General features: G+C 42.2%; 4 protein-coding genes across 8 annotated transcripts; 2 read left to right on the top strand and 2 right to left on the bottom strand.

The window, feature by feature from the left end:
• Positions 1 to 152: 152 nt before the first annotated feature.
• On the bottom strand, positions 153 to 1,816 carry mrpl14 (mitochondrial ribosomal protein L14). The gene is made up of 3 exons (XM_035606126.2): positions 1,626 to 1,816; positions 1,306 to 1,408; positions 153 to 600 (listed from the first exon to the last, which is right to left on the bottom strand). Exons 2-3 carry the CDS (start codon positions 1,383 to 1,385, stop codon positions 234 to 236), a joined length of 447 nt encoding a protein of 148 aa, XP_035462019.1. The 5' UTR covers positions 1,386 to 1,408; positions 1,626 to 1,816; the 3' UTR covers positions 153 to 233.
• Positions 1,817 to 1,895: 79 nt separating this feature from the next.
• On the top strand, positions 1,896 to 20,074 carry LOC118283770 (CSC1-like protein 2). Of its 3 annotated transcripts, none has more exons than XM_035606113.2 (24): positions 1,896 to 2,007; positions 6,354 to 6,572; positions 6,846 to 6,925; positions 8,634 to 8,675; positions 9,858 to 9,948; positions 10,051 to 10,088; positions 10,219 to 10,361; positions 10,777 to 10,828; positions 10,937 to 11,045; positions 11,136 to 11,206; positions 11,774 to 11,854; positions 11,996 to 12,119; positions 12,875 to 13,008; positions 13,133 to 13,270; positions 13,747 to 13,900; positions 14,105 to 14,211; positions 14,345 to 14,431; positions 14,548 to 14,613; positions 14,829 to 14,991; positions 15,276 to 15,381; positions 15,556 to 15,723; positions 15,854 to 15,969; positions 16,090 to 16,161; positions 16,930 to 20,074. In XM_035606113.2, exons 2-24 carry the CDS (start codon positions 6,378 to 6,380, stop codon positions 17,107 to 17,109), a joined length of 2,517 nt encoding a protein of 838 aa, XP_035462006.1. In that variant the 5' UTR covers positions 1,896 to 2,007; positions 6,354 to 6,377; the 3' UTR covers positions 17,110 to 20,074. The 3 variants fall into 3 exon arrangements, with proteins under 3 accessions (XP_035462006.1, XP_035462005.1, XP_035462007.1); XM_035606112.2 differs by lacking the exon at positions 1,896 to 2,007 and adding an exon at positions 2,017 to 2,351; XM_035606114.2 differs by lacking the exons at positions 1,896 to 2,007; positions 8,634 to 8,675 and adding an exon at positions 2,017 to 2,351.
• A 163-nt stretch (positions 20,075 to 20,237) lies between these two features.
• Positions 20,238 to 23,102, top strand: LOC118283775 (zinc transporter ZIP9). Of its 3 annotated transcripts, none has more exons than XM_035606120.2 (7): positions 20,238 to 20,549; positions 20,716 to 20,821; positions 21,067 to 21,231; positions 21,335 to 21,583; positions 21,709 to 21,794; positions 21,894 to 22,028; positions 22,114 to 23,102. In XM_035606120.2, the coding sequence occupies exons 1-7, from the start codon at positions 20,454 to 20,456 to the stop codon at positions 22,372 to 22,374; spliced, it is 1,098 nt and encodes a 365-aa protein (XP_035462013.1). In that variant the 5' UTR covers positions 20,238 to 20,453; the 3' UTR covers positions 22,375 to 23,102. The 3 variants fall into 3 exon arrangements, with proteins under 3 accessions (XP_035462013.1, XP_035462014.1, XP_035462015.1); XM_035606121.2 differs by having other exon boundaries at positions 20,243 to 20,549; positions 21,335 to 21,403; XM_035606122.2 differs by lacking the exons at positions 20,238 to 20,549; positions 20,716 to 20,821 and adding an exon at positions 20,828 to 20,986.
• A 735-nt stretch (positions 23,103 to 23,837) lies between these two features.
• Positions 23,838 to 26,947, bottom strand: LOC118283774 (coiled-coil domain-containing protein 177). Its single transcript, XM_035606119.2, has 2 exons — positions 26,294 to 26,947; positions 23,838 to 25,942 (listed from the first exon to the last, which is right to left on the bottom strand). The coding sequence occupies exon 2, from the start codon at positions 25,794 to 25,796 to the stop codon at positions 24,096 to 24,098; it is 1,701 nt and encodes a 566-aa protein (XP_035462012.2). The 5' UTR covers positions 25,797 to 25,942; positions 26,294 to 26,947; the 3' UTR covers positions 23,838 to 24,095.
• Between the last annotated feature and the right edge of the window lie 111 nt (positions 26,948 to 27,058).

A 27,058-nucleotide genomic window follows, 5' to 3' on the forward strand; every position in this document is an offset into this window, starting at 1 on the left:
TCATGGTAGAGGTTATATTTACAGTAAACAGAGAGGCCTCAGTAAAAGTCAAACAAGTAGACGGTCTTTCACACACATTAAGTAAAAAGAGACAGTGACTCAGTGTATGGTCCTTTTAAAGTGTACTTAGGAAAACAAAACAAAAACAAGCATAAGATGCTCATATACCCCACAGCAGATGGGGAAATGCACAGATTATTTATTTCAAAAATCACAGCTGAAATATGCAGTTATCAAACAAATGAACTAGCAATTGCCAACACTTTGGAGAAGTCTCCCTCCAGTTTCCGTAGATGTGTGGGTATAGGAACTTTAATCCTTGTTCCGGTAGGATTCCCATTTTCCTCAATCAGAACGACATTGTTCGAATCAAAGCGTGGACTCATGCGTTCTCCAGGCATTTTGTGTCCAACGATTAAAGCTTTCTTCTTCTGTCCTTTGATGGCAAGCAACACTCTGTCACCGACTTTCCCTACGCCATTCTTAGTGTAGACATGGATCACTCTTGGTGCGCGGTGATATGGTGTATTTCCAAGAGAGCTGTTGTCCACAACGCGGACTCTTGTCATTTTCTGAATGGCTGCTGCAACAGGGGACACACTGGCAAGACAAAAAGTAAAGAGGTCATCTCAACTAAAGGAAACTGCATGGGATACTACACATTACCAAATACCATAGATCATACTAATGATTTCAGGTTTCCTTCAGAGACCCCCTCAGTCAGCAGTTATGATGCACGAAAATAACTTCATTATTTCCTAGGGGTAAAGTTTAAAACAAAAATTCACCCTATGACAGAATGACTAAACAAGTTGCATAACCCCCACCTATTTCTGATAACCCTTGTACAGCTCTGAGAACAGGGCAAAAATAATCAAAGAAATTATGACAGGCTCCAAGGTGACTTCACATGGATAGGAAGAAAAACAATTTGAGATGCTAGAGTTGCTGTTGCTATATTAATGTACAAACCCAAGCTCCACCTTACAATGACAACAAATTAAGTTACCTGGTCACATCATCCCTTTAACATCAGACCTCTATAATTAAAAATACATATATATAATTATAGGGTCTTGATTGAGCCTACACAAAGCGACACAGGGTACTCATCCTGTTATTGGAAATACTGGCACAGATGTCGTTATGTATTTTAATCACTGGGGACTTGTCAACGGCAATGTCTCTGTGTTTTGTTGTCCTTGTGTTGTATTTCTATTTCCGTTTCTTTACTGACATGGATCTATGTGTCTGAACTAAAGATTCATTTAATTTGACTCTATAACCGAAGGAAGATGATCTTACCCAAAAGTCCGCTGCTGGATTATGGACGATGTGCCAACGAGGAGGCCAGTAAGGGATCTTGAAAGCTGAGGAAGAGCCATGACTACAACGACTATCGTGTCAGCTGGAGAGAAAGTATACACAGTTAACTGCTAATAAGCTAAAGGGTTTGCTAATGATATTGCTAGCATCAGATAAAAAATACGTCACGAGTCCGAACAACAAAGCCTAAACATTTTGGTTTCCATTATTTACACCAAACATTTAGCACAAATACAAGAATAGTTGTATTAGAGAGCACCGCAGTTTAAGTTTAAAAACGTCTGTCATGTTAGCATTACCTTGCTACCACGCTCCATGCCAATGTCAAATGTGTGACGTCGGCGACACGCGACTCACTGCCTCTAGCCGAGCTAGCTGATCACAACATTCATTCGAATATAAGAAATATTCCTTATTGAAAATAATAACCGATTTGTTGCTATAGCTTTTGTTCAATATCAACAGTCTGTGCTCGAAATAACAAGAGCACCCAAAGAAGCTTCAAAATCAGAATACCGGTTCCCAGTCAGCTTATTTGTTACTTTGTTGTACGTCATACAAACGCGCCGGGCGAACGCATAGAAAAAGACAGGCATAGAAGCTATGGGGCGATGACTCGAATGACGACGATTGCGTTCATGGCGCAGGAGGATGTGCGGTCTCTATGTGGTTCTCTTCTACGTACGTCACGCTGATAACCTGACTTCGCCTGCAGTCGGACTGGATGGGTTGGCGACAGTTGTTCAACCGGCTGGCAGACGCAACCGAGACACTGGAGAATTGTCTGCCGTTGCTAACAGTTAGACCGCTTCGCGCATTAGCTTTGTTTGTACGCAGCGAGTATTGTGGCCGGGGAGGTTTCCACGAAATCCAGTTGATGCGGGTATTAGCCGTCGGGCGTTAGACAGCCTCCACCTGTTATTTGCTACACCGAGGGGCTAAGATAGCTAACGCCAACGTTACGGCGGACTAGCCCTCATTAGCCATTTGTAACAGTGCCCGCCCCTGCTGCGTATCAGAGCGAGGTGAGTCGGATTTCGTATTTATTAACTTGGTTGCGATTTATTGTTATTTCGTCACATACGTGTTCGGTTATTCCCTAAAGTTGTGGCCGCAACATTGCCGTAGCCGTGCGCTGCTCCGCTGGTGAACTCGGTGGGTGCTGTCAGAACAATCGGTAAACACATCCCGTTACCATTAGCACTAGGCTAACTCGGGCTGCGGCGAGGTCAACAGCAATACGAGCTTGTTTGCATTACCGACGCAACTCGGACTTGATACACTGACGCGGGTGTAGTGGTTGTGACGAGTCGAGTTTTACATTGCAATAGTTGACCGTGACATTCGTGATTATTTTTTCTGAATTGCCACCCTCGAGCCACAAGCCCCCCGATTAAGTTGTCCTGCTGGCCCTCGTCCGGGGCTGTTCGATTTGTTTTGACTGATCGCAGGAGGACCAATGACGTCAGGGTTTTTTTTTTTCTTCTTCTTCACGTATTTTATAAAACTGTCTGGACCACATTGATGCTTTGACGATAGGCCACTGGAAGCGATATGGGACCACGCAGCTATAGTTTTATCTGTTGGGCTCAGGCCAGTATTTTGACACGTCTTTATATAACCAGTTCCCGATCAGTAATTCCTAACATATCTCAGCTATCTAGGTAGTTAGTAGTGGTTGAGCAACGCTGTTTAAATGAGAGAATCTCTTCACAGTAACTGTGCAGCATTGACTGACATGGGTTTCATCGAGGACAAGTCACAGCCTGTGACTAGTGTTGTGCATCGCCTTGAAAGGGATAAACACTAGCAGTCTTATATTGTGTGCACTCTCTTGTGTGTGTATATATATATATATATATATATATATATATATATATATCTCAGAGTGAGAGAGATGGAAAGCCTTTCAAGAAGAAGGATCAGTTTGACATACCTCTGCTCATACTGACAACAGATTGAAAAGCAACAAAGTGCCTCAGGGGCTGGTAGCATTCCCCCATTTTTTTTTCCAACAGTGAGTCTCATGTTTTGCTGAGGATTTTAGATAAGAAGACAGGTGCTTTTACGTCCTATTCAGTGTAAAAGTATGGTGTCTATAGCATCAACTCAAATGTTTCTTCTTTTTCTCTTTGCTTTTCTGTAGTGTGTGGTCTTTATTTTACACACATGCTGTGACAGGATTATGAGACTGTACTCTGACGTCATCTTAATCTGTGATAATCAAAACACTGTGAAGCTGTCATTGATTTACAGGCTAATACCGAGTCAGAATTATCAGCCAGTAGCATTGTAAGTATATTCATTCCACGTTTGACATTCTTGTGAAACAGAATGCCTATATTTAAAAATACAAAATAGGTTTATGAATTCACAAGATGACCAGGGCTTATAATCGTTTCTCAAACACTGTTTACATACAAAATTAATATATTGAAAAGTTCAACTTAATTGTAGTTGAAGAAATTTATGCAGAAATATGTAATCAATGTCTACATTGGCCCATGCACTTCAAGGCGTGTGTACTTTTTCTTTGTTTTTTATTTTGAGTTTTTAACAGACGCTTGAAACACATGGTAATGGATACCATGGTAAAGGACTAGGACGACACAAATTTAGTGATATTGGTCTATTAAAGTCAATATATTTTCTTATGCAGTAGATGTACTTATGATCTGTGTCAAGAAAAGTATGTATGATCACAGAAACTTTACCACTTGATGGTTTTGGACCCTCATTTTAAGGATGTAGCTACAGTTTATAATTTAGATTATATGTAATATTGTGTTTTTGGCCAACTAAAGCTCATTGCAAATCCCATATTTACATATAAGAAAATGTCAACGTGGTGTTGAATGTGAGGAATATGGTTTGTCCTAAGTACTATGTTTTATAAATGTCAATCACTATTTCAGTTGTAATGTTCTGCCTAGATTGTAATCGTTTGCTGTCAGGAGTCACGGTCCAAATTCACGTTTGGTGGCACTTTGAAAAGACATCATGGCTGTGCACAAGGACATGCTATGACTTGTTAGCATGTGTGTGCCAACAAAGTAGTAGAAGACAGCAAGTCATGGGTGTAAGCAAATTATGATTTTAAAAATGTTTAAGAATCGGCTGTGCACAGCCCACAACACCTGACACCGTAAACAGAGAAAGATAAGACAGATTTTGAATAAAATATAAGGACTGATCAATATAATGTAGTCCTGTCATAAAATGCCACCTTAAAAATCTTACAAAAGTTCAGTATCTATCAACATCTTCTATAAGCTTTGTGCAAGCACAGTAATTTGACATTTATTGTGATAATTATCAATATCAACTGAATTTTTTACATTTTTTATCTTGACAACATTTTTTGGCATATCAGCCAGCCCTACATTTTTGGAGGTGTATGTGAGTTCTTTTAAAGATGTTTGTATTGAATCTTAAACAACTGGAGCAGTGTTGCTGAAGGCGTGTGTTTGTGGGGGTGGGGGGTAAAGTTGTGTCCTCCTTCGGTTGAGACCGGTCCATTTGAACCCTGTGGTCTCTATCGTCTTATTGTTCAGCTCTGGCCGCGTCCCTCTCCACTGATGTCACAGCATTCCAGGGAGCGGATAAATGAGTTAGTGTTGGGGCAGATGAGCAGCATCATGAATGCTGCTGGTAATAGTGGGTCAAAGGGCACAAGTATAGCAGTGCTGTAACACCTACACTCCTCCAAACCCCTTGTTCAGTTTGTGTGAAATATGACACCTTTAAAATGTGATATACTCTAGACCAGGATAGGTCCAATTTGTTTAAAAGGATGGAGATAGCGCTTCAGATTTCAATTTTTTGTTCTCAAACTAATGTGCTTTTGGTTCACTTTTCTTCAGGCTGAAGTCAGTAGGATTTATCTCATGTTCTGCCCCTCCAGGGCCACCGGATGTTAGACATGGTTTTGTGTACTCAGATGACTATAGATATTTATTGGATGGATTGTGTTTTTATCTAACGACTTGTATCCTGCCCTTTATTATTTGCTTTTGTGTGGATGTTGATGAATACTGACCTTGGCATTAGGAGAACTCGGCAAGATGTAACATTTAATTTGTGCCGGGGCAGGACAAAGGACTGTCTGGGCCAGGATGTTCTAAAGATAAAGATTTCTCACATGACTCATTATCCCTCATACACTATTCATGTTTTGTCAAGTGAGACGAGAAGGAGGAAGGTAAAGTAACACAGTTTGAAGGTAGCCAATGTGAGGGTTAACCCACCAGGCCACATCTGTTGAGTCTGACTTCTTGGGGTTAAATTATCTTATATTATGTAAAATTGTTTCCCCACATTTTTAGCTGCTCTGCTGCTTTTGGCTCATTACTTTGGTCAAGTATAGACTCACTGTCACTGTTCTCTTCAATCCCCAATACATTGCTGTACCCAGTAGTGTCCAGCATATAGCACAAGCATAGGCAAGCTGAGTGTCTGTTATCTGCCTGAGAATAATGGATGTGACCACGATGCAATCTATAAGCTCTTTATCTGATGTCTGGGAACAGGATCAGAACTAACAGGAGTAAAGGAGTAAATATTGGATTTTGAAATTTGTCATTTGTCTATAAACATGTCTGCACTCAATGGGTAATGTACTGGCATCGGTGCTGTGACAGCCCATGTGTTTAAAATATACATTTTCACTTTAATTTTACTAGTTATAACTTATTTTTCTTGAATTCAGTATATTTCCTTTTAAATTTAACTACTACGTGAATTCAGAGCAAAGTTAACTATGTGTCACTATGAACAAGGAACATTAAGTGTACAGTGATTTAAAAGGAGAAGATTAAGGCGGTCAGGCATGTGGTGAAAAGTAACAACAGAACATGTGACTAATGACAAGACAGAAATGTCAGTCTCATGAGGAACTTGAGATGGCAGTTTTAAGTTTCCACCTTCTCCGCATTTCTGTCTATGTACTGGAGGGTGGTACTCTTCAGAAACTGTCCATTATCGACCCATACAGTGTGACCGATGGAAAACTTTCCCCTTCTTTACAGGTTGTCAACATGCTGCAGTGAGTGATGCACCGAGTGTTGGTATTGATAATGGCCATCTGGGGAGTGGAAGGATGCTCCAATTCAGAGAACTGCCCAACGCCCCCCCCCAATATCACCAGGGACTACTGTTACTCAGCCCGAATTCGCAGCACAGTACTCCAGGGCCTGCCGTTCGGAGGGGTACCAACTGTCCTTGCCCTCGATTTTATGTGCTTCTTGGTGAGTCCATCAAATGTAGTGCCCAGTTACAACAGATGATGAGTATGTCTTTGCCCTATTCATCAAAATATCCTAATCATGACACAGTGCTAGTTCTTCAATTGTTTTGTGTTTTTTTACAAACTCTCAGAATTGTGGTGAAATACTTCCAAGAATTTGTATTAAAATGACAAACATCCTCAATCAGTTATGTAGCTATTGTTCAGTATGTTTCCGTAATGTAAATACAGGAACTAAAGATGTTGACCGCCACTGTTTATTTTGTACTTGTAGGGGCTGCTGGTTGTGTTCTCCTTCTTGAGAAAAGTAGCCTGGGATTATGGGCGCCTCGCTTTGGTGACCGATGCTGACAGGTAATCAGAACACATTAGTTCACACTGGAAGTTCCAGTATTGAGGCTTTTTGACTGACAAGTAATGTGTCAAAATAAAAACATTATGGCCAACATGCACTTTCATATGTAAGTATCACAATGTCTGTACTCATCTGCTGAATACACTGTAGTGGTTAATGGTCATATTTGGTGGATTTCATTGAGCAAACTTAACTGTTTGGCACTCAGGCTTTAAGATGCTTACGTAAATTACCTCATCAAGATGAAATAATGAATTGTACATTTTTTTCTCAAAGTCATTCAATTTTTGGTTCTTTTTGTCGACTTAAACTTTACTCCAGAAGTTGCAGTATTGCAAAGGAATTCATCTTGGCAGAGAATTTAGACTAGTTCAGACTAGTTACACAAAGTTGCAGGAGAAAGAAACCTGTAACATTTGCCAGGGTTTCGACAGCACTTTCTTTAGAGCCAGAGGCCTCAAGTCAGGAGCCTGCTTGAAACAGTGCCACTGCTAGTCATTAATGTAATTTGGCCATAGTTAGGTGTAAGGTGGTCAACATGGCAAAATGGGACAAAAGCTGATAACCTTTTTCGCATTGAAATGCCTGTGGCTTACAAAGTACCAGGCATTGTGTCTGTTGACACAAAAAACAATTATTTTATGAGTATCTGGCACCTGGTTGCTGTTCATTTAACACCCAAAAAATCCTGTATTCTTGTTGTAATGGAGGAGTTAAAGTTTTTTTCCGACAGAAGCAGACGTCACAAGGATGGTACACCAGACAGGAAGTCGGAATCAGCGGTTTTTCCTTTTGATGTCAAAGTTGCAATTTTCATGCTTTGTTATTTGTTTAACAGACTGCTGTTTGAATAAGCCTGAAATGGAGGATGTAACATGTGATTAGTAATTATTAACAATTAAATCAAAACCCTATAGGCCACTGTCTGTATCTAAGCCTCATGGATGGTAGTTCCCCACTGTAATATGATGACATCCTAACAGCTATATTAGGATAATTTGAGATTGATGTCATGTCTTCACTTTGATAAAAAAAGGAAGAAAAAAAGAGAGGGAATACTGTTGTTGTGGAAGCAGCCAATGAGACACCCGTCAACAATGGCTGATACCATTGCTGCTTTTAAACCACTACACTATTAGATGAAACAATAGGACTGTTCAAAATTGGGAGAGGGAAAGAGATCAGACAGATTACTACAATCCCATTTGACTAAATGCTGGAAAGTGCGTGACACAGTGCTCCATCACCTACACCCCCCGGTTGTGTTTGTGTGATGTTGCAGATGCACTATTTTTGCAGCTGCATGTGAGCAGAGAATGGGGTTGTAGAACGGTGGGAGGGCGGGAGGGGGGTGGCAGCATGGGACACTTTTGTAACAGACAGGAAATATAGTTTGTTGTCTTATGACTGTGCTTACTTGAGATCATTGTCTGTTGAATTTGTGTAAATTCTGAACTGTGGATGTTGACCTATTTGGAAATGCCGGTAATCATCTCAAACTCTAAATAAATTACTATCTACTAAAATGAATGAAAGGGTTATTATCAAATTTTACGGCAAAAATGGATTCATATGTCTGTATACCAGGGTGAACCTCTGGTGTAATGTGCATTCCTAAGACTTTCTTTTGAACCAGCACCCGTACAGGCAAACCGGGCCACTTCCCCTTAACTGAGCTGAATGGCTTTGTTTTGCTTCTCTTTTTAGACGAATGGATCAGCGGTACAGTCGCCTGGATGAGCGGGAATAGTATGTTACTCCTCCATATTGTCGACTTATTCTTTCCTTTCTGCTCTCTGTAGTTAACCTAACTCATAACTCTTGTCCATTCTGCCCAGGCCACTGTGGGTTTCAATCAGTTTCTCACTCTTGATGTTTTAGTTTATTTTCTTCCTTTTCCAGGCTTTTCCCAGTGCAAGGCTCCTTATTATTCTCCCTCTCTTTGTCACTCTTGTACTTCTGCTGTTGGGTGTCCCTGTCCTCTCTCACCATCCTAATCAGATCTTGTGTGCTAATCTGTGTATTGACCTCTTTATGAAGTATGGACTTCTACTGTGTGAGCGCACCATACTCGCCGCACAGACAGGATGCTCATAGGGAGAGGTAATACTTCCCTGATCTGTGGCTGTTCATAGACAGGACCTAACATGGGGCACCTACAATAAATACTGTCTACTAGAGCTGAGATGAGCCATTCCTCCTCGTCACAGGAATGTGGGAGAGGAGGACTGACGGTGGATTTAAGCCGGAGGGTCTCCCCTCATTCCATTATAGATCTCTTAGTGCCCTGGGTGATGTCATCCTTTCATGTAGTACTCAACTCTGAACCGATGTTGCAATTCCAGCAGAGCCTGGCTCCTCTTCAAATTTTCCAGTTATGTATACATTGAACTGACATGAACTCCCTTGGGAGTGCAATAAAATTTGTGTATGGTAAATAACAAGGCCCTAATGGTGTGTTATGTCAAAGGGAACCTATGGCTCTGCTGGAGAAACTCCATAAATCTGCCTCTTGACAATCACTGTGTTTGTGTTGTTTTCTTGGTAAATGGTGTTGGGTTTTTTCTGTAGAGCTTTGCCTTCTATCTACTAAACTGCAACCTTTCCTCTGGTAGTCAGGTTGTACTCAACCTGGGTGACGTAGGCTCTTTACAGCTAATGCTGCATGAAATGTGGCTGCAGAGAATCTTCCTGTGGTTTACCAACCTAAATCCTGTGTGGACCCCACACAGGGTAAACACGGATGACTCTCCTCGGTCCATTTCAGGGCATGAGTGTGTGTTTGTTTTGTAATGTCAATTTTTCAACACTGATGGTAATCCCCCTGTCCCAAGGTGCAAAAAACTAACATCCCCTTGTGGTACATACTGATATTTGCTCGTTGTGTAACATCATACAAATACAGTGTTGATTTTTTTTGTTTGCATACAGTATGGCGTCTGCAATGACCTCAGATACACCTGAGCGCTATGAACGTCTCACATCAGTTTCCAGCTCTGTGGATATTGATCAGAGAGACACAGTAAGTTTGCAATAAAAATCTGTTCTCTCATACCAGACACACTATATATTGCATGTGAGAACTGGTACTTCACCTTCAGTAATCCTCCGTCTTCCCTCTTAGGGTTTCTGTTCCTGGCTAACTGCTATCTTCCGCATCAAGTGAGTCAACCTACATACAGCGTATTGGAAATATGAAAAAAATGCTGTAACACTGATTTAAAATGAATATGGATTGTCTGCTTTGAATTGATCTTCAGTAGTTGATATTGTTGGTGTGCTCTCTCTGTAGGGATGAAGAGATAAGGGAGAAGTGTGGTGAGGACGCAGTGTATTACTTGTCCTTTCAGCGCCATATCATTGGCCTGCTGGTAGTGGTGGGCGTTCTCTCTGTGGGCATCATCTTGCCTGTTAACTTCTCCGGAAACTTACTTGGTGAGTTGATTGGAATTTACTACCAGTGTGTCCTTGTACATTTAAGAGAGTAATTACATTTCCCCTTAGTTTTGCTGTCACTGTTTAACAAAGTGATCCTCCCTTTTGCCTGTCTTTCTATGAACAAAAGTATTCATAGCATTGCAACCAACACTAGACCCCAAAATAATTAAAACTATTAAACTGTATGTATGTACAAAAGTGTATAACCTACATTACCATGCTTTCATTCTGTCTGTAAAATAATGGTACACCGAGTAAATATGTTGTCAAACCTGCCCTAAAATTAGTCTTTGTCATGCCTGCCTTTTCCATTTGTCCCTTTATCTGGTGTCACAAGTTTTCTCACAAGACTTCTATGCAAGCAGTATTTTGTACAGTATAAAACAATACAATTAATAACATTTTTCTACAGAAAACAACGCCTATAGTTTCGGGCGAACCACTATAGCAAATTTGGATGCCGAGTGAGTAGTTCTTACACCTTTACTTAATTTAGCATATACTCTGTTTATGTTGGACTGTTGTACTTTTTTAACCCTGTTACTAAATCCGTTCAACCTTGATTCCTCCAGTAATGCACTACTGTGGCTGCACACCATTTTTGCATTTCTCTACCTGTTACTGACGGTTTATAGCATGAGACGGCACACCTCTAAGATGCACTACAAGGAGGATGACCTGGTGGGTGGCATGCTCTGAGAAAATCCTCCATTTGGCCACATAGGTCTGAGTGTTGTTGGTAATTACTTTCTTTTCTTTATTTCCATGCAGGTAAAACGCACTTTATTCGTCAATGGACTCTCCAAATATGCAGAGGAGAGTGAGATAAAGCAACACTTTGAGTAAGCACACCGTAGGATCTTTCTCACTGATGTTTTGCTTTCACAGTTATGTCACAATAAATCTGTCAAATTGAAATGGTACACCGTACTGTTATCATGGGTTAAAGCCGTGCACTAACTGTATTAAGGTGTATGAGAGCCATGCCTTTTCCTGTGAACAACAGCTGTTTTGTCCTCATCCTTATGGCTGGGATCAGACAATGACAGGCCTATACGTGTTATTGACCGTAATAGAAGCCAGATGAGCAGGGTTATGCAAGTCATGTGTCAAGACTGAGGAAGGGGTTTTTAGCTAAACTCCTACTCAGCCAAATTATTAACAAAAATCCCACCCGTGCTCCTGCACCTCAAAACGGTTTAGTAGAACCCCCCCACTCCCTCTCACCCTCCCCAAAACTTCAGATCATAAAGAAAAATGGTGAGAGAGTGTAATGTGGTGTCACATGAGAGCTGTTATCTACAGTAAATATACGGATGTTGGTGTCAAAAATTCATAAGTACTGTACATTTGTGCTTCTGTAAAAGTACCAGTCTTTCACTTTCTCTCTGCCTGCTCGTCTTCCATAGGCTTGCATATGAAAACTGTTCTGTACTGGAAGCTCGAATCTGTTACGATGTGGCCAGACTGATGAATCTAAACTCTGAAAGGTAATAAAAAAATGATTTAACCATAAGTGTGAGTGTGTTTTGCCCTTTCATAGCATTTTAGGAAATGTCTTATCGGCTCCAGGACATGAGCCTGTTAACCTGAAATAGTCCTTCAGTCTGACAGAATGTTTTTGTATCCAGGAAGAAGACAGAACGCAGCAAGAAATTCTTCCTTGACCTGCAGGCCAAGGAGCATATTACCACCATGATCAACCCAAAGCCCTGTGGACACCTTTGCTGTTGCATCATCAAAGGCTGTGAGCAGGTCAGTTTAACATGTTGCAAGTTTATCTCAAAAGAACACGCCCCTAAAACCTTCTTACAAGCTGATATAAACAGCATTTTCGAGGGAAAGATAAGGAGTTTTTGATTTGGAAATAAGAAGGGCTAAGCAGGAAGAACCCACGTACAGAACTATACTAGTAAATCTCATTTAAACATAATTTCACAATGTTGTTAATTCAACTTCATCAAAACACAAATTATATTTAAAATGAAGCAATAAAATCTTTAAAAATCCACATTACATTAGAAGAGTCTAATTCATCTCAAGATGCTAAAATGCAACTTTAACAAACATTCAGCAGATAAAACTAGGAACCTTTCTTCTTCACATCAGTATCACAGTCACATGTTTGACCTGCTGCAATTTCACATCATCTAACTTGTGATCTTTACTCTGTCTCCCGAGATGCTTGGCTTGCTTGGTATTGTGTACCAACTGATACATATACTATACTATAGATGATCAGAAAATATACTAATTGCAGAGAGTTTTTAAGTATTTACGGAAGCTGTCTAGTATTAGTGACATAAAATGTAGTGAAGGTAGTATTGGTTTCGAGATTGAATTATTACATAAAGAGGCAAGTTATAGTTTGATATTTATATTATTATATTTAGTCCTACAGGTAGTAACGTAGTTGTACTGCGTATTAACTGATTACTGTATTGGTACTCATGATTAAAGAGAACTGATAACATCAGAGACTCTTGGCTACATTTTTATGTCCTTGACAGGAAGAGGCAGTGAGTTACTACACCAAGCTGGAGTCACAACTAAAAGACGATTACAGGAAGGAGAGGGAAAAGGTCAACAGGAAACCTCTCGGGATGGCCTTTGTTACCTTTCAGAATGAGTCCATAACTGCAATGTAAGTGCATTTGCTCATGGGAAAATAAGTCAATTGTGTATCTGTGAGGTCGTTTTTGAATTTACATAATGCACCATTCTTGACCAACTTCCATATATGTGCTTTGTTGCATGGATGTTTTCAGAATTTCGAAGGACTTTAATGCTTGTAAGTGTCAGGGATGTCACTGTCGTCGGGAGCCCAAGAGCTCTCAATTCAGTGCCAAGCTGCACACACAAAACTGGACTGTTAGCTACGCCCCCGATCCACAAAATGTCTACTGGTAAGAACATATTCAACTTCTTAAAGAAAATGTTTTCATGATTAGAGTGACCAAAGTTATCTCACACACACCCACACACACGGTGGAAAATCTCTTGAGCGCTGCTTCTGCCATGTTTTCATAGGTGCAAAACAAACAATGCATGCTGCATCTGGGAGACATTTGCTAACTTTTGTTGATGCTGGACCGTGTTTTCAGTGTTAATGATGGAACTTTAAACTGAAAATAATAACCATTAACAGTTTGATCACTGTTTAATGTGAAAAGGGTGTAACTGTTTCCCTATATTCCTAAGAATGATTATAATGTCACAGTCAGATATAATTCAGTCTTCAGTTCACTTTGAAGAGACTATGTCACACCGGATGAAAAATGCCTGTTTTGAGCTGCAGTATCAGTTTACAGGCCAGCTGTGTCCATAACTGCGGGTCATCAGTCAGTGTCAGTCTAACCACTACATAACCTTTCTCCCACAGGGAGCATCTGTCAGTGGGTGGATTCTCCTGGTGGATCCGCTGCTTGATCATCAACTGCGTCCTTTTCCTCCTCCTTTTCTTCCTCACCACCCCGGCCATCATCATCTCCACGATGGACAAGTTCAATGTTACCAAACCAGTGGAGTACCTAAATGTGAGGGTTCAAAGCTCAGTTCAGCCTCGGTGATCTTTGTCATTGCCATACTGACACGGAGGAACAATTGCAAGAGACAAGAATAAGCATAGACTGTGTTAAAATCTGAGCCATCATAAGCCTGCGTGCTGTTGCACATGTGCTGGAACTCAGCCTTCTGTTTCCTGACAAAACATGACCATGTCTTTCTGCTCTGTCCTCCAGAATCCAATCGTCACCCAGTTCTTCCCCACGCTCCTCCTGTGGTCCTTCTCTGCCTTACTTCCTACCATCGTCTACTACTCTGCCTTCTTTGAAGCACATTGGACCCGGTATGATTCACAGTTTCTGCAGTCCATTGTTTAGCACATTCAGTCATGTTGTTTTCATTTCCATTTGAGGTTCAAGTTGTTCGGGTGTGTTGTGTCTGTTTTTAATGTTTTAATATTGGATTTGGCCTTATAGCTCAGGAGAGAACAGGACAACGATGCATAAATGCTACACTTTCTTGATCTTCATGGTCCTGTTGCTGCCCTCCCTAGGACTCAGCAGGTATTGAATGTTTTTTTTATTCCCTGCATTACTGTCAAATGTTATGTTGGACATCAATTCATTTTTGTCAGCCTAAATATTTGAGATGACTCCTCTCTTTACTTGTATTTTTGCAGTTTGGATGTTTTCTTCCGCTGGCTTTTTGACAAAAGATTCTTGGCAGATGCTAAAGTGAGGTTTGAGTAAGTAGCATCATTTTATGGCCTCTGTCAGAACAAAGCAGAACAGGGTGAGAGGTTTGGGCTGTAAAAATACAGCATTTTAACAGTTTGTTACATAACAAGTCTAATGTATTTTTCAGTCACAAATCAGTCGCATAGAAATACTCAAGCGAAGTCTCATATAGTTTGGATTTAAATTGGCTTCTGCTCATTTTTATTTATTTTTTGCTCATTAGGTGTGTGTTCCTTCCTGACAATGGAGCCTTCTTCGTGAATTATGTCATTGCGTCTGCCTTCATTGGAAATGCCATGGACCTGCTGAGGATCCCCGGTCTGCTCATGTACATGATCCGCCTCTGCCTGGCTCGCTCTGTGGCTGAGCGGAGGAACGTCAAAAGGGTTAGTCCCACCTTTCAGGAGTCCATGGGAAATATATTAGGTTAAGACTTTTTAGTTGTGTATAAGTGATAACTGAAATAGTTGTTTAATTTTGTTCTGCATGATCAAACCCAATAAGAAACTCAAAATCAAAAACCCAAGACCCATATATCAAACAACTCATAATAAATAGGAATTGTTTTACGATAAATGATTTGAGGTTGGACATGATTTTAAATTAGTTTTTTAATTAAGATGTTTAGACTTTGAATGTTCTATAAAATCATGTCATTATGTCTCCATAGCATCAAGCCTATGAGTTCCAGTTTGGGGCAGCTTATGCCTGGATGATGTGTGTCTTCACTGTGGTTATGACCTACAGCATCACCTGCCCAATCATCGTACCCTTTGGTGAGTGCTACCATTTAGTATCCGTGCTGCATTACTGCTGTTTCACATCATGATCGTGTGCTTATTAAATGATGGCAGGTGAAACACACAGAGGCCAGGCAGTACACGGTGGTTCTGTTCTTTATAATGAAGCTTATCAGCAGGCCTAATTGGATTACTCCCTTCCCTGTGCAGGGCTGATGTACATGTTGCTGAAACACTTAGCAGACAGGTACAACATGTACTATGCCTATCTGCCATCCAAACTGGACAAGAAGATCCATTCTGGAGCCGTCAACCAAGTGGTGGCTGCTCCTATTCTCTGTCTCTTTTGGCTTCTGTTCTTCTCCACTGTTCGCTCGGGTAAGAAGAGGACTCCATCTACAGGCCACTGATGTCCCCCAGCAAGCACTCAGATTTATTTACTCTGTATCTGTCACTGTGAAGCACAAGCACCTGTTAAACAAGTGTCTCTCCACTTTCATCCCCTCAGGGTTCTCAGCTGCAACGTCCATGTTCACGTTCATAGTTTTGATCATCACAATCATTATCTGCCTCTCTCACGTCTGCTTTGGACATTTTAAGTATCTCAGTGCTCACAACTACAAGGTAACAAAAAATGTTGGTTTCTTTTTGCATTTTAGTGAGGTTTTCTAAATTCTCCATGCTTGTATTTTAGACCATCTTTATATTCAGCTTCTGGTGTTGAGTGTGTGTTTTCTATTCTAGATTGACACACAGGATGTTGACGGATTGGAGAATGGGCATCCAGTGTGCACTGCTGCCGCCAACAAGGCAGGGGTATGTACTCATTCATGTTTATTTAACCAACCAATATAGGCCTCAGCATCAAACTGTGGAAAGAGCCATGGCATACTGCCAAAGCTTGTAGCAGCTGTCCATGGAGTCTGTTTTGACCAAAGACAATTAGAAAGGACAAATGTTTTACACACTTAGTTCCAATACAGAAATTACTGATTTAGCTGAATTTTTTTCTTGGGCATGGTGAACAAGATCAGTCAGACCATGCTTAACAGAATATCTGCTGTCTTCATGGCTCTATCAAATACAAGTAAACCTTTGAATGATGATGCACTACCCAACATGGCCCCCAAATACAACAGTTATACTTGGGGTAAAACCTGGGGAATAAATACTCCCACATGAACACGAACGCAAAATAAATGTTAAGAACAAAGATTTGATGTAGCAAGAGATGGAGCTTTCTGTTTTAACCTTGACAGAAGAGGTGTATTCATTATTTTAAAAGAGCATTGGCATCTTAAAACGTATGCCAATATCATAACAAATGGGTCTGGGGTTTTTTTCTACTTCAGCTGTATTTGGTAGTGAAAAGAGTACCTTTAATAATAAAAAAACTATTAGAAACATTCACAATGTATGCTTTCGGCTTGTTGTTGATTTAATGAGTAGATGCCCAGAAAAGAAAAAGTGCAGGATGTGTTTGAAGCCATACAAACTACCTTTTGTTGTGAGGAGAAATTATTCAGAATTATGAACAAGCTTTCAAAATTTAACGTTGCATTTCATTTCATTCCCCCCCCACAGCAAATGTACATTGCTCTGGTACTTCAAGACCCAAATTCAGAGGAGGCCGGTTCAGGCAGTGGCGAAGATGATGGCCAGGGATCCTCGCAGGACGAGGAAATAATCAATGTAGAAAATGGCCTGAATGAGAACTTCCAGTCTGGTGAGGACAGCCTCATCGATAATGAAGTGCGGCACTGATACTGCCTGGAACATGAGGAAAAATATTGCCTGAGTTAACTTGAGGAGCGCACTGATCATGACTAGGAACTGAACTCACAGTTCTCCAAAGCATCTCAACCTCCATCGAGGGACTTTACACTAACATAAGCACACTGTCTACTAAGTATTGAATGGATTGTTGCTCGAGGAGACTTGCATTTCCTTCACTGGGTCTCATCTTCTGTGGGAATGTACTGTGACAGTGCAAGGAGCAGAAACCTCTTTCTGCCCCGATGTAGCTGATGGAAACCCTAAAACACTGCACATGGACCCGTTAAAGAAAGACATTAATGCACAAATGAAGAATTGTTTGCCTTGTCTTGTAAAAGGGGTGTGTTATTCTGTCTATATTTCCTTAACATTATTGCACTTCAAATAGAGGGCCTGTCCTATAAGAGCGAGATTTACTAAGGTACTGTAGTACAGCATGCCTTCAAGCTCAAAGGCTGGAGGGCTTTTCCCATAATCCCTTGCCAGTATCTCTAATTGACGGCACAAGATGCTTCCCCTGAATAAGCAGCTCTTGAGAGCGTAGAGCAAGAGAAGTTTTCCGCACCAACAGATAGCTTGGTTTGTGCAGATGTGATAGTCTCAAAACAGTTCTTCCAATTCTATGTCCAAAAAAACCCCCCATCGCTACTAACACTCCTACTACTAACTACCTTTTTTGACATGGTATTTATTTTTAGGAATGGGGTTTTGCGTGACACATAAACTAAACTGTGGAAGGAGATGATTCACATTATTGCACACTGCATCGATCATGATCTTTTTGCCGTTCCCATCCCTGAGCCTTTGTTGGTACTGCTGTTGGACTGCTGCTACTGACGCTGCCCCCTGTATGGGACAGACCTTACATGGCTGCTGCAGGAGAAGGGCAACATCCTGCTGATCCCTTTGTGTTGCTCAGAGGATGGAGAGAAAGGCCTTTCTGTGTTTTTTCTCAGTCAGTTCCAGACGATACACAGTGTGACCATTTCTCTTTTATCTGTTTTTTTTTCATTGTTAGCATTTTCTTTCCATATGTTTACGTTTGTATGTAGAGATTTTCAAATTAGCATTCAATTTAGGTTTAGTACTGGTAGTTTTTACAAATCAGGTAATTCATAGCTCAACCCTCAACCCTCTTATCAGGTCCTCTTCAGTGTTTTATGTTGACACTTAATCATGTAGGAAGCATATTGTAAGTCGTTGTCGTCACAAAGCATTGTTACAGTTTCCACTACGCAATGTTGTTAGATGTTGACTCAAATTGTGCACATTTGGTGATCACATCAAATCATGGGCTAGGCCACAGGAGTGTTTAGCAGTTATACAGTGGATGTCCAGTTCTTTTTAACTTCAAACTTTAGTGCTATTGAATACTGCCCCCCCCCCCCCCCCCCCCAACCACCCATTGATAACAAATTGGAAAAATACTTTCATCATGTTGCTTCACCAGTTGTTATAGGGAAATGAACACATACATGTACATTCCATTTGCACATCCAGTTCCCAGCTTTGTAAGGCCTCTGGCAGAGCAGAGTAGTGATGTACCACAACTCCGCACTTGATCACGAAACACGCAGATTAAATGAACGATTCCCTGCTCTGCCTCGGCCATACGAGGCAGCTTTTTTCAGGTTTCATGTTCACTCAGACAAAAAAAAATACAAACTTTGAAAACACCAGGTAATAAATTGTCATGTGAAATGAAATGCAGTGCCCGTGCAGTTACGGCCTTACTCAGGATTTACGAAGCCACCTTCTTTCAGTACACTGTGAGCTGCCCCATGAAATATTAAGAAGATTGTTAGTAAGGCGAAGTGCAGGAGAGGAAGTACCACTACCGTCTGTCACTGTGGACCAGTTATTATTATTGGACCATAAAGTAATGGATGTGTTATACAGCTGCTCAGAGAACCATTGTGGGGAAATGTGCACTAATCTTACTTTCACTTATATGATTGGCAGAGAAGGGCACGTCCCATGTGGGTGTGACGATGATGACCATGGTGAACCTAAACCCATTCCATAATTTGTCAATGGGGTTATATTGTTTAGTATATAATAACAAGAGAATTGTTTGACCCCACTGGAGTCTGGTGCTCTTCTAGTCATGATAAGGTGAACTTATAATTTTTTATACCTCTTCATTTTTATACCTCTGGGATGTGTTGAAATCTCTGAATGTGTCCCGTCAGAATAACATTTACTGTCCAGCTCCGAGGGAGATGCTTAAACAAATATTGTCTAACAAAAGTTCTCATGCGCTGAATGTACTTTAAATCCACAACTTTTTTTTTTATTATTTTTTTTTTTAGGTGGCTTAAGTAAGAGTGTGATCACTGTGTTTATACAGCCTCAAAAAGATGGTTCACTCGCTGACCAGAATTGAAAGTTTTATACTCAAACAAAACTTCCTGGTGTCCAGTCCATTATTATGTAATTTCTTTTGAGTAGACATCTACATTTGTCGGGGATTTCCGGTCATATATTTGCTAATACCAAGTCTAGGCTCATGATGAATTATATTGTTTTCATAAGACCTGCATAGACAGTGAGACTCACTGGAAATAGATGCATGTTGTATTTTTTTGTTCTTGTTATTTTTTTGTTAACAACAGTCAAACAAATTTCCTCAGCTTGACTATGTATTCAGAATAGCCAGTAAAATGTCTCCGCTTCTCCAAACTGCACAAGTAGAATGTGTTTGTCGTGTGCGCTTTTGTTTCTTTTAAGATTTACTCTCTAAATGGGAAGTAACAAAAGCAGATCTCAACATTTGACCGTCTCATTCTTTCCTAAGGGCCGTTAAGTACAACAAATTTGTTAACTGTATATATTTACTTTCCCACCCAGCTCTTTGAACAATAAATCTGTATTTAATCACGTTTGTTGGCAACAAAACCTTTTTGAAAACAACTACATGATGAAAAGTCAATAAAACATACTCCCTGGTCAATAACGTGTTGCGGCTGCAGCCTGATTTATCCCCTCTAAGTCCATGTTGTAGCACATCATAATAGACTGTGATTGTTTGACGTGGTGGAGAATGGTCTTGATTGGAGGGCCAGAGGTTGGCGGGGGCGGGGCTGTTGCAGTTCTCAGTGTCCGACACTAGGTGTCGCTGCGCGGGAGGGAAGCGCTGCAGCCGCGGTGCAGCGGAGGAGCGGAGGAGAGCGAGGTGCGACGTGGAACCAGAGGACGTCCCTGCGGTCTCCTGTAGTCCACACTGTCTCAGCCAGAGACACAACGAGGAGAGGCGGCAAGACTTCACCGGCACCCAACACCACGATGTAGCACACGCGCCACGCGTGTTGAAAAACCCATCCGCCGTCGTCATGGACGAGGGCTTGATTATCACTTTCATATCGGTTGCGATGTTTGTCGGTTGTTTTGTGCTCGGATTCATCCCGCTGCTGTTCGGACTCTCTGAGGTGGGTGCTGGTCTCATCCGGTTTAAGACAGATCTCGAGTGATCCGACTGGAAGCGCATCACTTTATTTTAATCTGCGTGGCAACAGTGTTGGTACTGTTGTTTCTAATGTCTGGAGATGTTGAGGCTGACCGGATCACGCTGAAGTCACGTGTCCCTCCCTACAGAGAAGCCTGCAGTTTGTCTCCATCCTGGGGGCTGGACTCCTGTGCGGGACGGCACTGGCCATCACCATCCCAGAGGGAGTGGGCTTACTGGAGGAGTCATGGAGAGGTGAGCCCTGGGAGCTTTACACACTGAGCTGGATGAGCATTTTTTGGACAGCCCCCTTTGTTCCTGGGTCTCACTACCAACTGATCAGACATGATGACATTTACATGTGTTTGATTGTAACGCTTTGAAATGAGGGATGAGGGACCGGGGATGAAAGTGGCTCAGGTATTTAAGTGTATGCACCGCTACCTGGTAGTCTATTGTGTGATCTAATGCACTTCCTGTCCTTCATCTTCTCTCTGTAGCATCGTCCACTTCTGATGTGCCATCTGGTCTGAATCGCAGTGAGAAAAATACAACTTCCTCAGGGAGCGGCCGTCCGTCTCGCTTCTCCATCGGAGTGGCTTTGACTTTGGGGTTCACCTTCATGTTTGTGATAGATCAGATTGGAAATCACATTTCCATGCGAGGCGAGTTGGCCGACCTCTAGTACCAGCTTCACTTTGCAGAATTTCAGTGCCACACTTGTCTTTTTGGATTCATCTCCACAACTTATGTTGTGTCTCATTTCAGACCAAACAGATCAATTGCACAATAGTGTCGGCGTCACAGCCACTCTGGGGCTGGTCATTCATGCTGCAGGTACTTACACAGCAAAATATTTACTGCACATTTTTACTTACTTGTTTTTTTTGCCCAAGGTAAACAGGATGCTTCAAGGAATTCCAGACCACACTCAAGGAAAATTCCCAACAAAGCGCTGGAGTTGTTCAAGTCCTCATGTGACTCAGCATGTGATTCCTCGAGTCTTTTATGTTTCGAGTAAAAAGAATAACTTGGCAGCTTGAGCTCACTTCACATCAAACTCCATCAGTTTGAGAAAAAAATCACAAACATCCACTGAAGACGTAGGTAAATATTAACAATATTTTTTTGTTTGCATACAGCTGATGGATTTGCTCTCGGTGCTGCTGTGGCCACGGGTCAAGTGACAGTGCAAGTTATAGTATTTTTTGCTGTGATTCTACACAAGGTGAAGTTCTCTGAGAGGAAAAAAATATTGTGAAATATACAGTAGTACGGATCATGAACAGGATATAATAAGCCGTACCACCCGTCCTATCTCTCCCAGGCGCCCACGGCTTTTGCTTTGGTCACCTTTCTGATGCATGCAGGTCTCGAGAGGAAGTACATTCAGGGACATTTGCTGGCCTTTTCAGCCGCATCGCCTATTGTTGCCATCACCACTTACTTCATATTACATGCCGTAAGTATGAAATATTATATCTCAGTTTTATACAGTTTCAGTCGAGGGTTGGGTGTGATTTGATTTGATGCGTTTGTGTCTGCAGTCTGGCAGTTCGCCTCAGAACCAGCTAAGTTCGACGGGGATGGGGATGCTCTTCTCAGCCGGGACTTTCCTCTACGTGGCCACGGTGCATGTTCTCCCAGAGGTCAGCAGCAGCAGAACAAGCCGACCCTCCTCTGACCTGCAGCAGCACACCGGAGCTGAGACCCACCAGCAGCGCTACCTAGGGCTCCTGGAGAGCCTCACTCTCATCCTTGGCGTCGGGCTGCCCATGGTGCTGTCTCTCGGCCTGCGTGACGACTGAGAAAAAGGGAACAAAGGACTCTGTTCATCCACACCTGAATGAAAAACAGTGAGCGCCAAATATAACATGCTGTGTAAACTGTCTGCGTGGCAGGTGTGACAATGACGAAACCTGTCTTGGACGTAAGTTTGCTTTGGTGTGTTCTCGTCTCAGTGAAACCGCCGTTTGAGTCCAGCAAAGAGTTTTGCAGTAGGTTTGAATAATCTGATAACAAATACATTGTCCTCAGTCGGCCACGTTTTCATTCCAAGATAACAAAATGGGCTACATTTGTTGCCAACGTTGAGGACAAGGCCTTTGCAGCGGTGAAACCCCAGTAACTGGACATATTTAGATTTGATACTGTGTCTGTTACACAAACAATAAGAGATCTGGGCTGTGCATCTTAATTTCTTCTTAGTTTATTTGTTTAGTCCGGAGCTTGAACAGTTCTCTGTTCATTAATGTGCAATAGTGCAAAAGAACAAGACCTACGATGTCAACTTTTTGTGTGATAAAATATGTTTCATAGTTTTGAAGGTGAGAGTTTTTAATCAGTACAACTGACAAAGCCTTTTGGGCTCATTGAGGTTATGAAGTAGCTGCTTCCAATCACAGATTGTCTTACTGAGATTATACTTGTGTTACTTTAAGAATTAGGGTTATCAAAATTTGGATGATCGTTCCTGTCAATTTTTCAGTGAGTGCAGAGGTTTAAATGAAATAAAATGTCTGTGTTATGTTTGCTATTTAACTGCTTCATGTCCTGCTGCTTCTAGTTTTTCCCACGTGACAACATTTAAAGATGCCAAGTCATACTAAATGGTCCAAGTGTCATGTTGCTGCTCTTGCCTTTCACCAACTACCCATAAAAAATCTGGATTTAGAAGAAGAACCACGCCAGTGTTATATACTGTAGAAATAAAGATTAAGACATTTTGCTCTTAATCTTTATTAATTGAGGAAAAATTAAACAAATCCAAAAACTGAAACTGAGAATGCTGAGAAATAATGGAACATAAAACACTGTACATGCTGTACATCATCAACCCATTAATTTCTCTCCATTTGCCAGGGTCCAGAACAGAGGTGATACTTTTGAAATCAGGTGCAGAGACGGTAAACGCTGTTTATATTCTACATTTACACATTTCTTTGTACTTACATTGGTTCTGCTTTAACCCTGTTTTGAAATCAAAACTTGAGCTTAAACTGTCCCGATTAATTCGTACCAAATTTTAAAAAAGATTCTCGTGAGACATAGTGATATGATGGAGTCACGAGTCAGCAGACCAGAAAGGTAAAAAAACAAAAAAACACAAGAGAGGGCTGCAGCTTGGCTCATGTTCAACCTCCCGAAGCTCTTCCCATAACATCCTCCTCTCTTGACTGCACTCCACTGGCTGCTAATGGAGGCTTCTATCAAATTCAAAACACTGATGTCAGCCTCCCAGTGGCTGTGGATCACAGTTTTGACCCCTCACTCTCTGGTCTACAGCCTTCACCTAGCCACACTACTCTACTCTCCACAGGCTAAAAACAAAACCTGTCCTCGCCGGACTTCCTTTTGATCTAACGTGTATCTCGACAGAAAGACAGACACTGCACAGTGTCATGCTGGACCGTCCAATACAAACCACCAGTACTGATCATCTGGGCGGGAGGTCATCACAAGGTCAGGCCTAACTCCTTTTCGTTCATATGCTATGTCTGAAATCAGGACGGGAGCAAATCCCTTTCTTTCATAGTTTCATGTGGCTCATGGAGGCTGTCAGCTGAGCCTGCAGAGCCATCTGATCGAAGGTGCGACTGTGTGTGAGCTGCCTCACTCTGTCCCTCATGTGAAAGGAGGCCCGAGCCAGCGCCTGCGCCTCCTCCTGTATTTGCTCCCGCTGTCTCCGCAGCCTCTCCCTCCTCCACTCCTTCACGGAGACAAAGCTCTCTCTGGCCTTCCTGGCGGCCTCCTCCTCCCTCTGCATCCTCTCTCTGAGCCTCTGGTGGCAGAGCTGCCGGTGTCTGTTGCGTTGCTGTGTCTGCTGAGCTCTGCCCCTGTGCTGGGCCAAGGCGTGCAGGGCGGCTCGCTCCATGCGACGCTGGCTCAGTTGGACCAGGATCTGTTTGTGCGTGAGCTGCTGGACGCTCTGCAGCTTGGACCTCAGCTGGGCCCTCTGAACCTGCTCTTCCTCCCGGGCTGCCCGCTCCTGCAGCTCCCTCAGCCGCGCCTCCACAGCCTGGGCACGTTTCTCGCAGCAGTGCTGCAGCTTCCTCTCGAGCGTGCTCCGCATCTGTGCCTCCTCTTCCTCCACCTTCTGCTCTTTGTGCTGTTTCAGCAGGATGTGTCGTAGCAGCTCCCTGCGATTTTCCTCCTGGAGCCTCTTCCTCTCCTTTTTCTCCTGCAACAGTTTGCTCCTCCTGGCCTTCTCCTCCCTCTCCACTGCCACCTGTCTCTCCTTCTCTTGCTGCCTTTTTTCCACCTCCTGCTTCTCTCTCAGCAGCTTCTCTTGGCAGCGCTTGCGCCCCTCTGCCTCTTTCTGTGCAGCTTCTATCTTCTCTTTGCGTTGTGCCTCCACCTCCTCTTTCAGCCTCACCCAGCGGTCCTCCAGCAGCAGCACCTCCTGCTTGAGTTGTCCTGCTTTCTCCATCTCTTGACGCTCCCTCAGCCTCATTCGGTCCTGCAGCTCCTGATGCCAGCGCTGCATACTCTGCTTCAGTTTCTTCCTCCTCCTCCTCTCTACCTGAGCCCGCTGAGCCTGTTCCAGCCTACGGGCCTCCTCTCGCTCCTGTTCCTCCTGTTGACAGAGCTCCAGGTGAGTCTGCTCCTCTTCATGCTTTACCAGCATGAGAGCTGCTATCTTGCGGTCTCTCTCTGACACCGTGACACACATCTCCCTTTCAATGTCCTTGGTGAGCCTCTCCAGTTTCATCTCAGTAGCCGGGGAGTGTCTGAGGTCTCCGAGCCTGAAGCTGCAGACTGTGCTCCTGTCTGGCTCCCTGCTGCCAGCAGCAGAACAGGAGGACCCGTTGACAGATTTCCCTCTAAGGCACAGATCTGCATATGGTATGGACAGTCTCTGCCTCAAGTGATCCTTCAGTTTGGTGACAGGCTCCGCTTCCAGGCCTGACACTCTGTCAGAGCCTGGCCACCTGCTCCCTGCTGTCCCCTGGATAATCCTCTCCCGCTCCCCTCGGCACATTTGCAAAAGCTTCAGTCTCTCCCTTTCGTAGGATTCGTGCATGACTCGCACCGCCTCGCGGGGCACGTCATTCTGCTCAGCGATCAACTCGTTCAGTGATTTGATCAGAAGCGCAACCGGTTTGACACCGAGCCGCGCGCAGGACTCCAGTGAGCGGGGACTGGTTAAAACATACCGACTCCTCTCGGCCTCGGCCACGTCGAAGTTGTTCAGGTCCAAACGAAGCGCAGGGATGCTGGGCTCCACCATAATAAAAATAATAGAACAGTTGAACCACCTGGATGCGGAGTTCAGCAGCTCAGAGTCTCCCCCGCTCCTCCCCGGCTCCGGCACATTCTCTCGGCCTGACAGCGCAGAGAGGTCACGGGCGGATTAAAGCTGCGCGTCGACCTCGGCTGTAACAAATCACAGACAGAGAAATGTTTACAAACAGATTTATTTGTATAAAAGTTAGAACACGTTAAAAGTATGGATAGCACAGAAAAATGCAGACAACTGGTTGACCAATAACAAAAAAATAGATAAATAAACAGGAAGCTTAAAACAACTGACGACAGGCATAAATCTTGTTAATCTTTTAAGATTTAACTTTTAAACTGAAGTTTTATACAAATTTTTTAGCTAAAATAATTTCAAATCGATTTATAGAAAGAGTGAAAAGGGAGCGTTTACTTTTGAGGAATATTGTTTAAAACGTACTTTTATTAAAAATATATAGTAAATTCAAAAAGGCAAAAGAAACAAACCATTTCAAACTTGCGCCGTTGTAAGGAAAACATCAAAACTAGACCTCGGATTTACAAGACCGGTTACAGCTGGAGGTGACGCCTCGGGTTACCGTGACAACAAAACAACGACCTCACAGTAAACAGCGGCTCTCGCTCGTGTCAGATGCTTTCAGACTGCGGGTAGCGCCCTCTACCGGCAGGTGTCGCTGGGATGACCGCGTCACTGCCGACGCCTGTCGACCATCGGCTGAAGCTAGTTCCACCTTCGACGGTCGTAACTTTAAAGTAAATAAATAAATACAATAAATAAATACGATAAATACTAAATACTACTTTTGCGTCATCTGTGTTTCATTTGTCGGTATATATTTTTTTACAGTACTCGGGGATGATACCAGAATCAGTAAGCTCAGATATTTAAAAGGGATTTGATAACAATATCAGAGGTTTTAATCTTCTAAAGTAAACAGAAACAAAATGTTTATACATTTCTCATCCAGTAGGTTTAAAATGTTCACGGTTTATCTGTACTGATTGGTACCGTTTTTATAAATGTTTATCTCTTGTCTTGTTCGTCAAACAAGAGTTCGATATTCCTTGTTCCTCGACTTAATATATATATATATATATATGTTTTTAAAAATATTTCTATATTTTAGATTGATTCGGCATTTTCATGATTTTATGCATTTTTGTAAGGGAGGAGTAACTTGATGTATAATCATTAATGTTTTTTATCATCGTCATTATTATTAATATTATGAATATTATTATAGTAGTTGC

This window comes from Scophthalmus maximus, chromosome 10, assembly GCF_022379125.1.
Source record: "Scophthalmus maximus strain ysfricsl-2021 chromosome 10, ASM2237912v1, whole genome shotgun sequence".
NCBI classification, from domain to species: Eukaryota; Metazoa; Chordata; class Actinopteri; order Pleuronectiformes; family Scophthalmidae; genus Scophthalmus; species Scophthalmus maximus.

Excerpts from the sequence above, each read along its gene's own strand:
- LOC118283770 (XM_035606113.2), top strand. The coding sequence starts at position 6,378 with ATGCACCGAGTGTTGGTATTGATAATGGCCATCTGGGGAGTGGAAGGA. Across the intron at positions 11,207-11,773 it reads GAGATAAAGCAACACTTTGA|GCTTGCATATGAAAACTGTT; the intron begins GTAAGCACACCG and ends CGTCTTCCATAG. Across the intron at positions 13,009-13,132 it reads AATGAGTCCATAACTGCAAT|AATTTCGAAGGACTTTAATG; the intron begins GTAAGTGCATTT and ends GGATGTTTTCAG.
- LOC118283774 (XM_035606119.2), bottom strand. The coding sequence starts at position 25,796 with ATGGTGGAGCCCAGCATCCCTGCGCTTCGTTTGGACCTGAACAACTTC.
- LOC118283775 (XM_035606120.2), top strand. The coding sequence starts at position 20,454 with ATGGACGAGGGCTTGATTATCACTTTCATATCGGTTGCGATGTTTGTC. Across the intron at positions 20,550-20,715 it reads TGCTGTTCGGACTCTCTGAG|AGAAGCCTGCAGTTTGTCTC; the intron begins GTGGGTGCTGGT and ends CCCTCCCTACAG. Across the intron at positions 21,232-21,334 it reads AAATCACATTTCCATGCGAG|ACCAAACAGATCAATTGCAC; the intron begins GCGAGTTGGCCG and ends GTCTCATTTCAG.
- mrpl14 (XM_035606126.2), bottom strand. The coding sequence starts at position 1,385 with ATGGCTCTTCCTCAGCTTTCAAGATCCCTTACTGGCCTCCTCGTTGGC. Across the intron at positions 601-1,305 it reads ATCCAGCAGCGGACTTTTGG|TGTGTCCCCTGTTGCAGCAG; the intron begins GTAAGATCATCT and ends TTGTCTTGCCAG.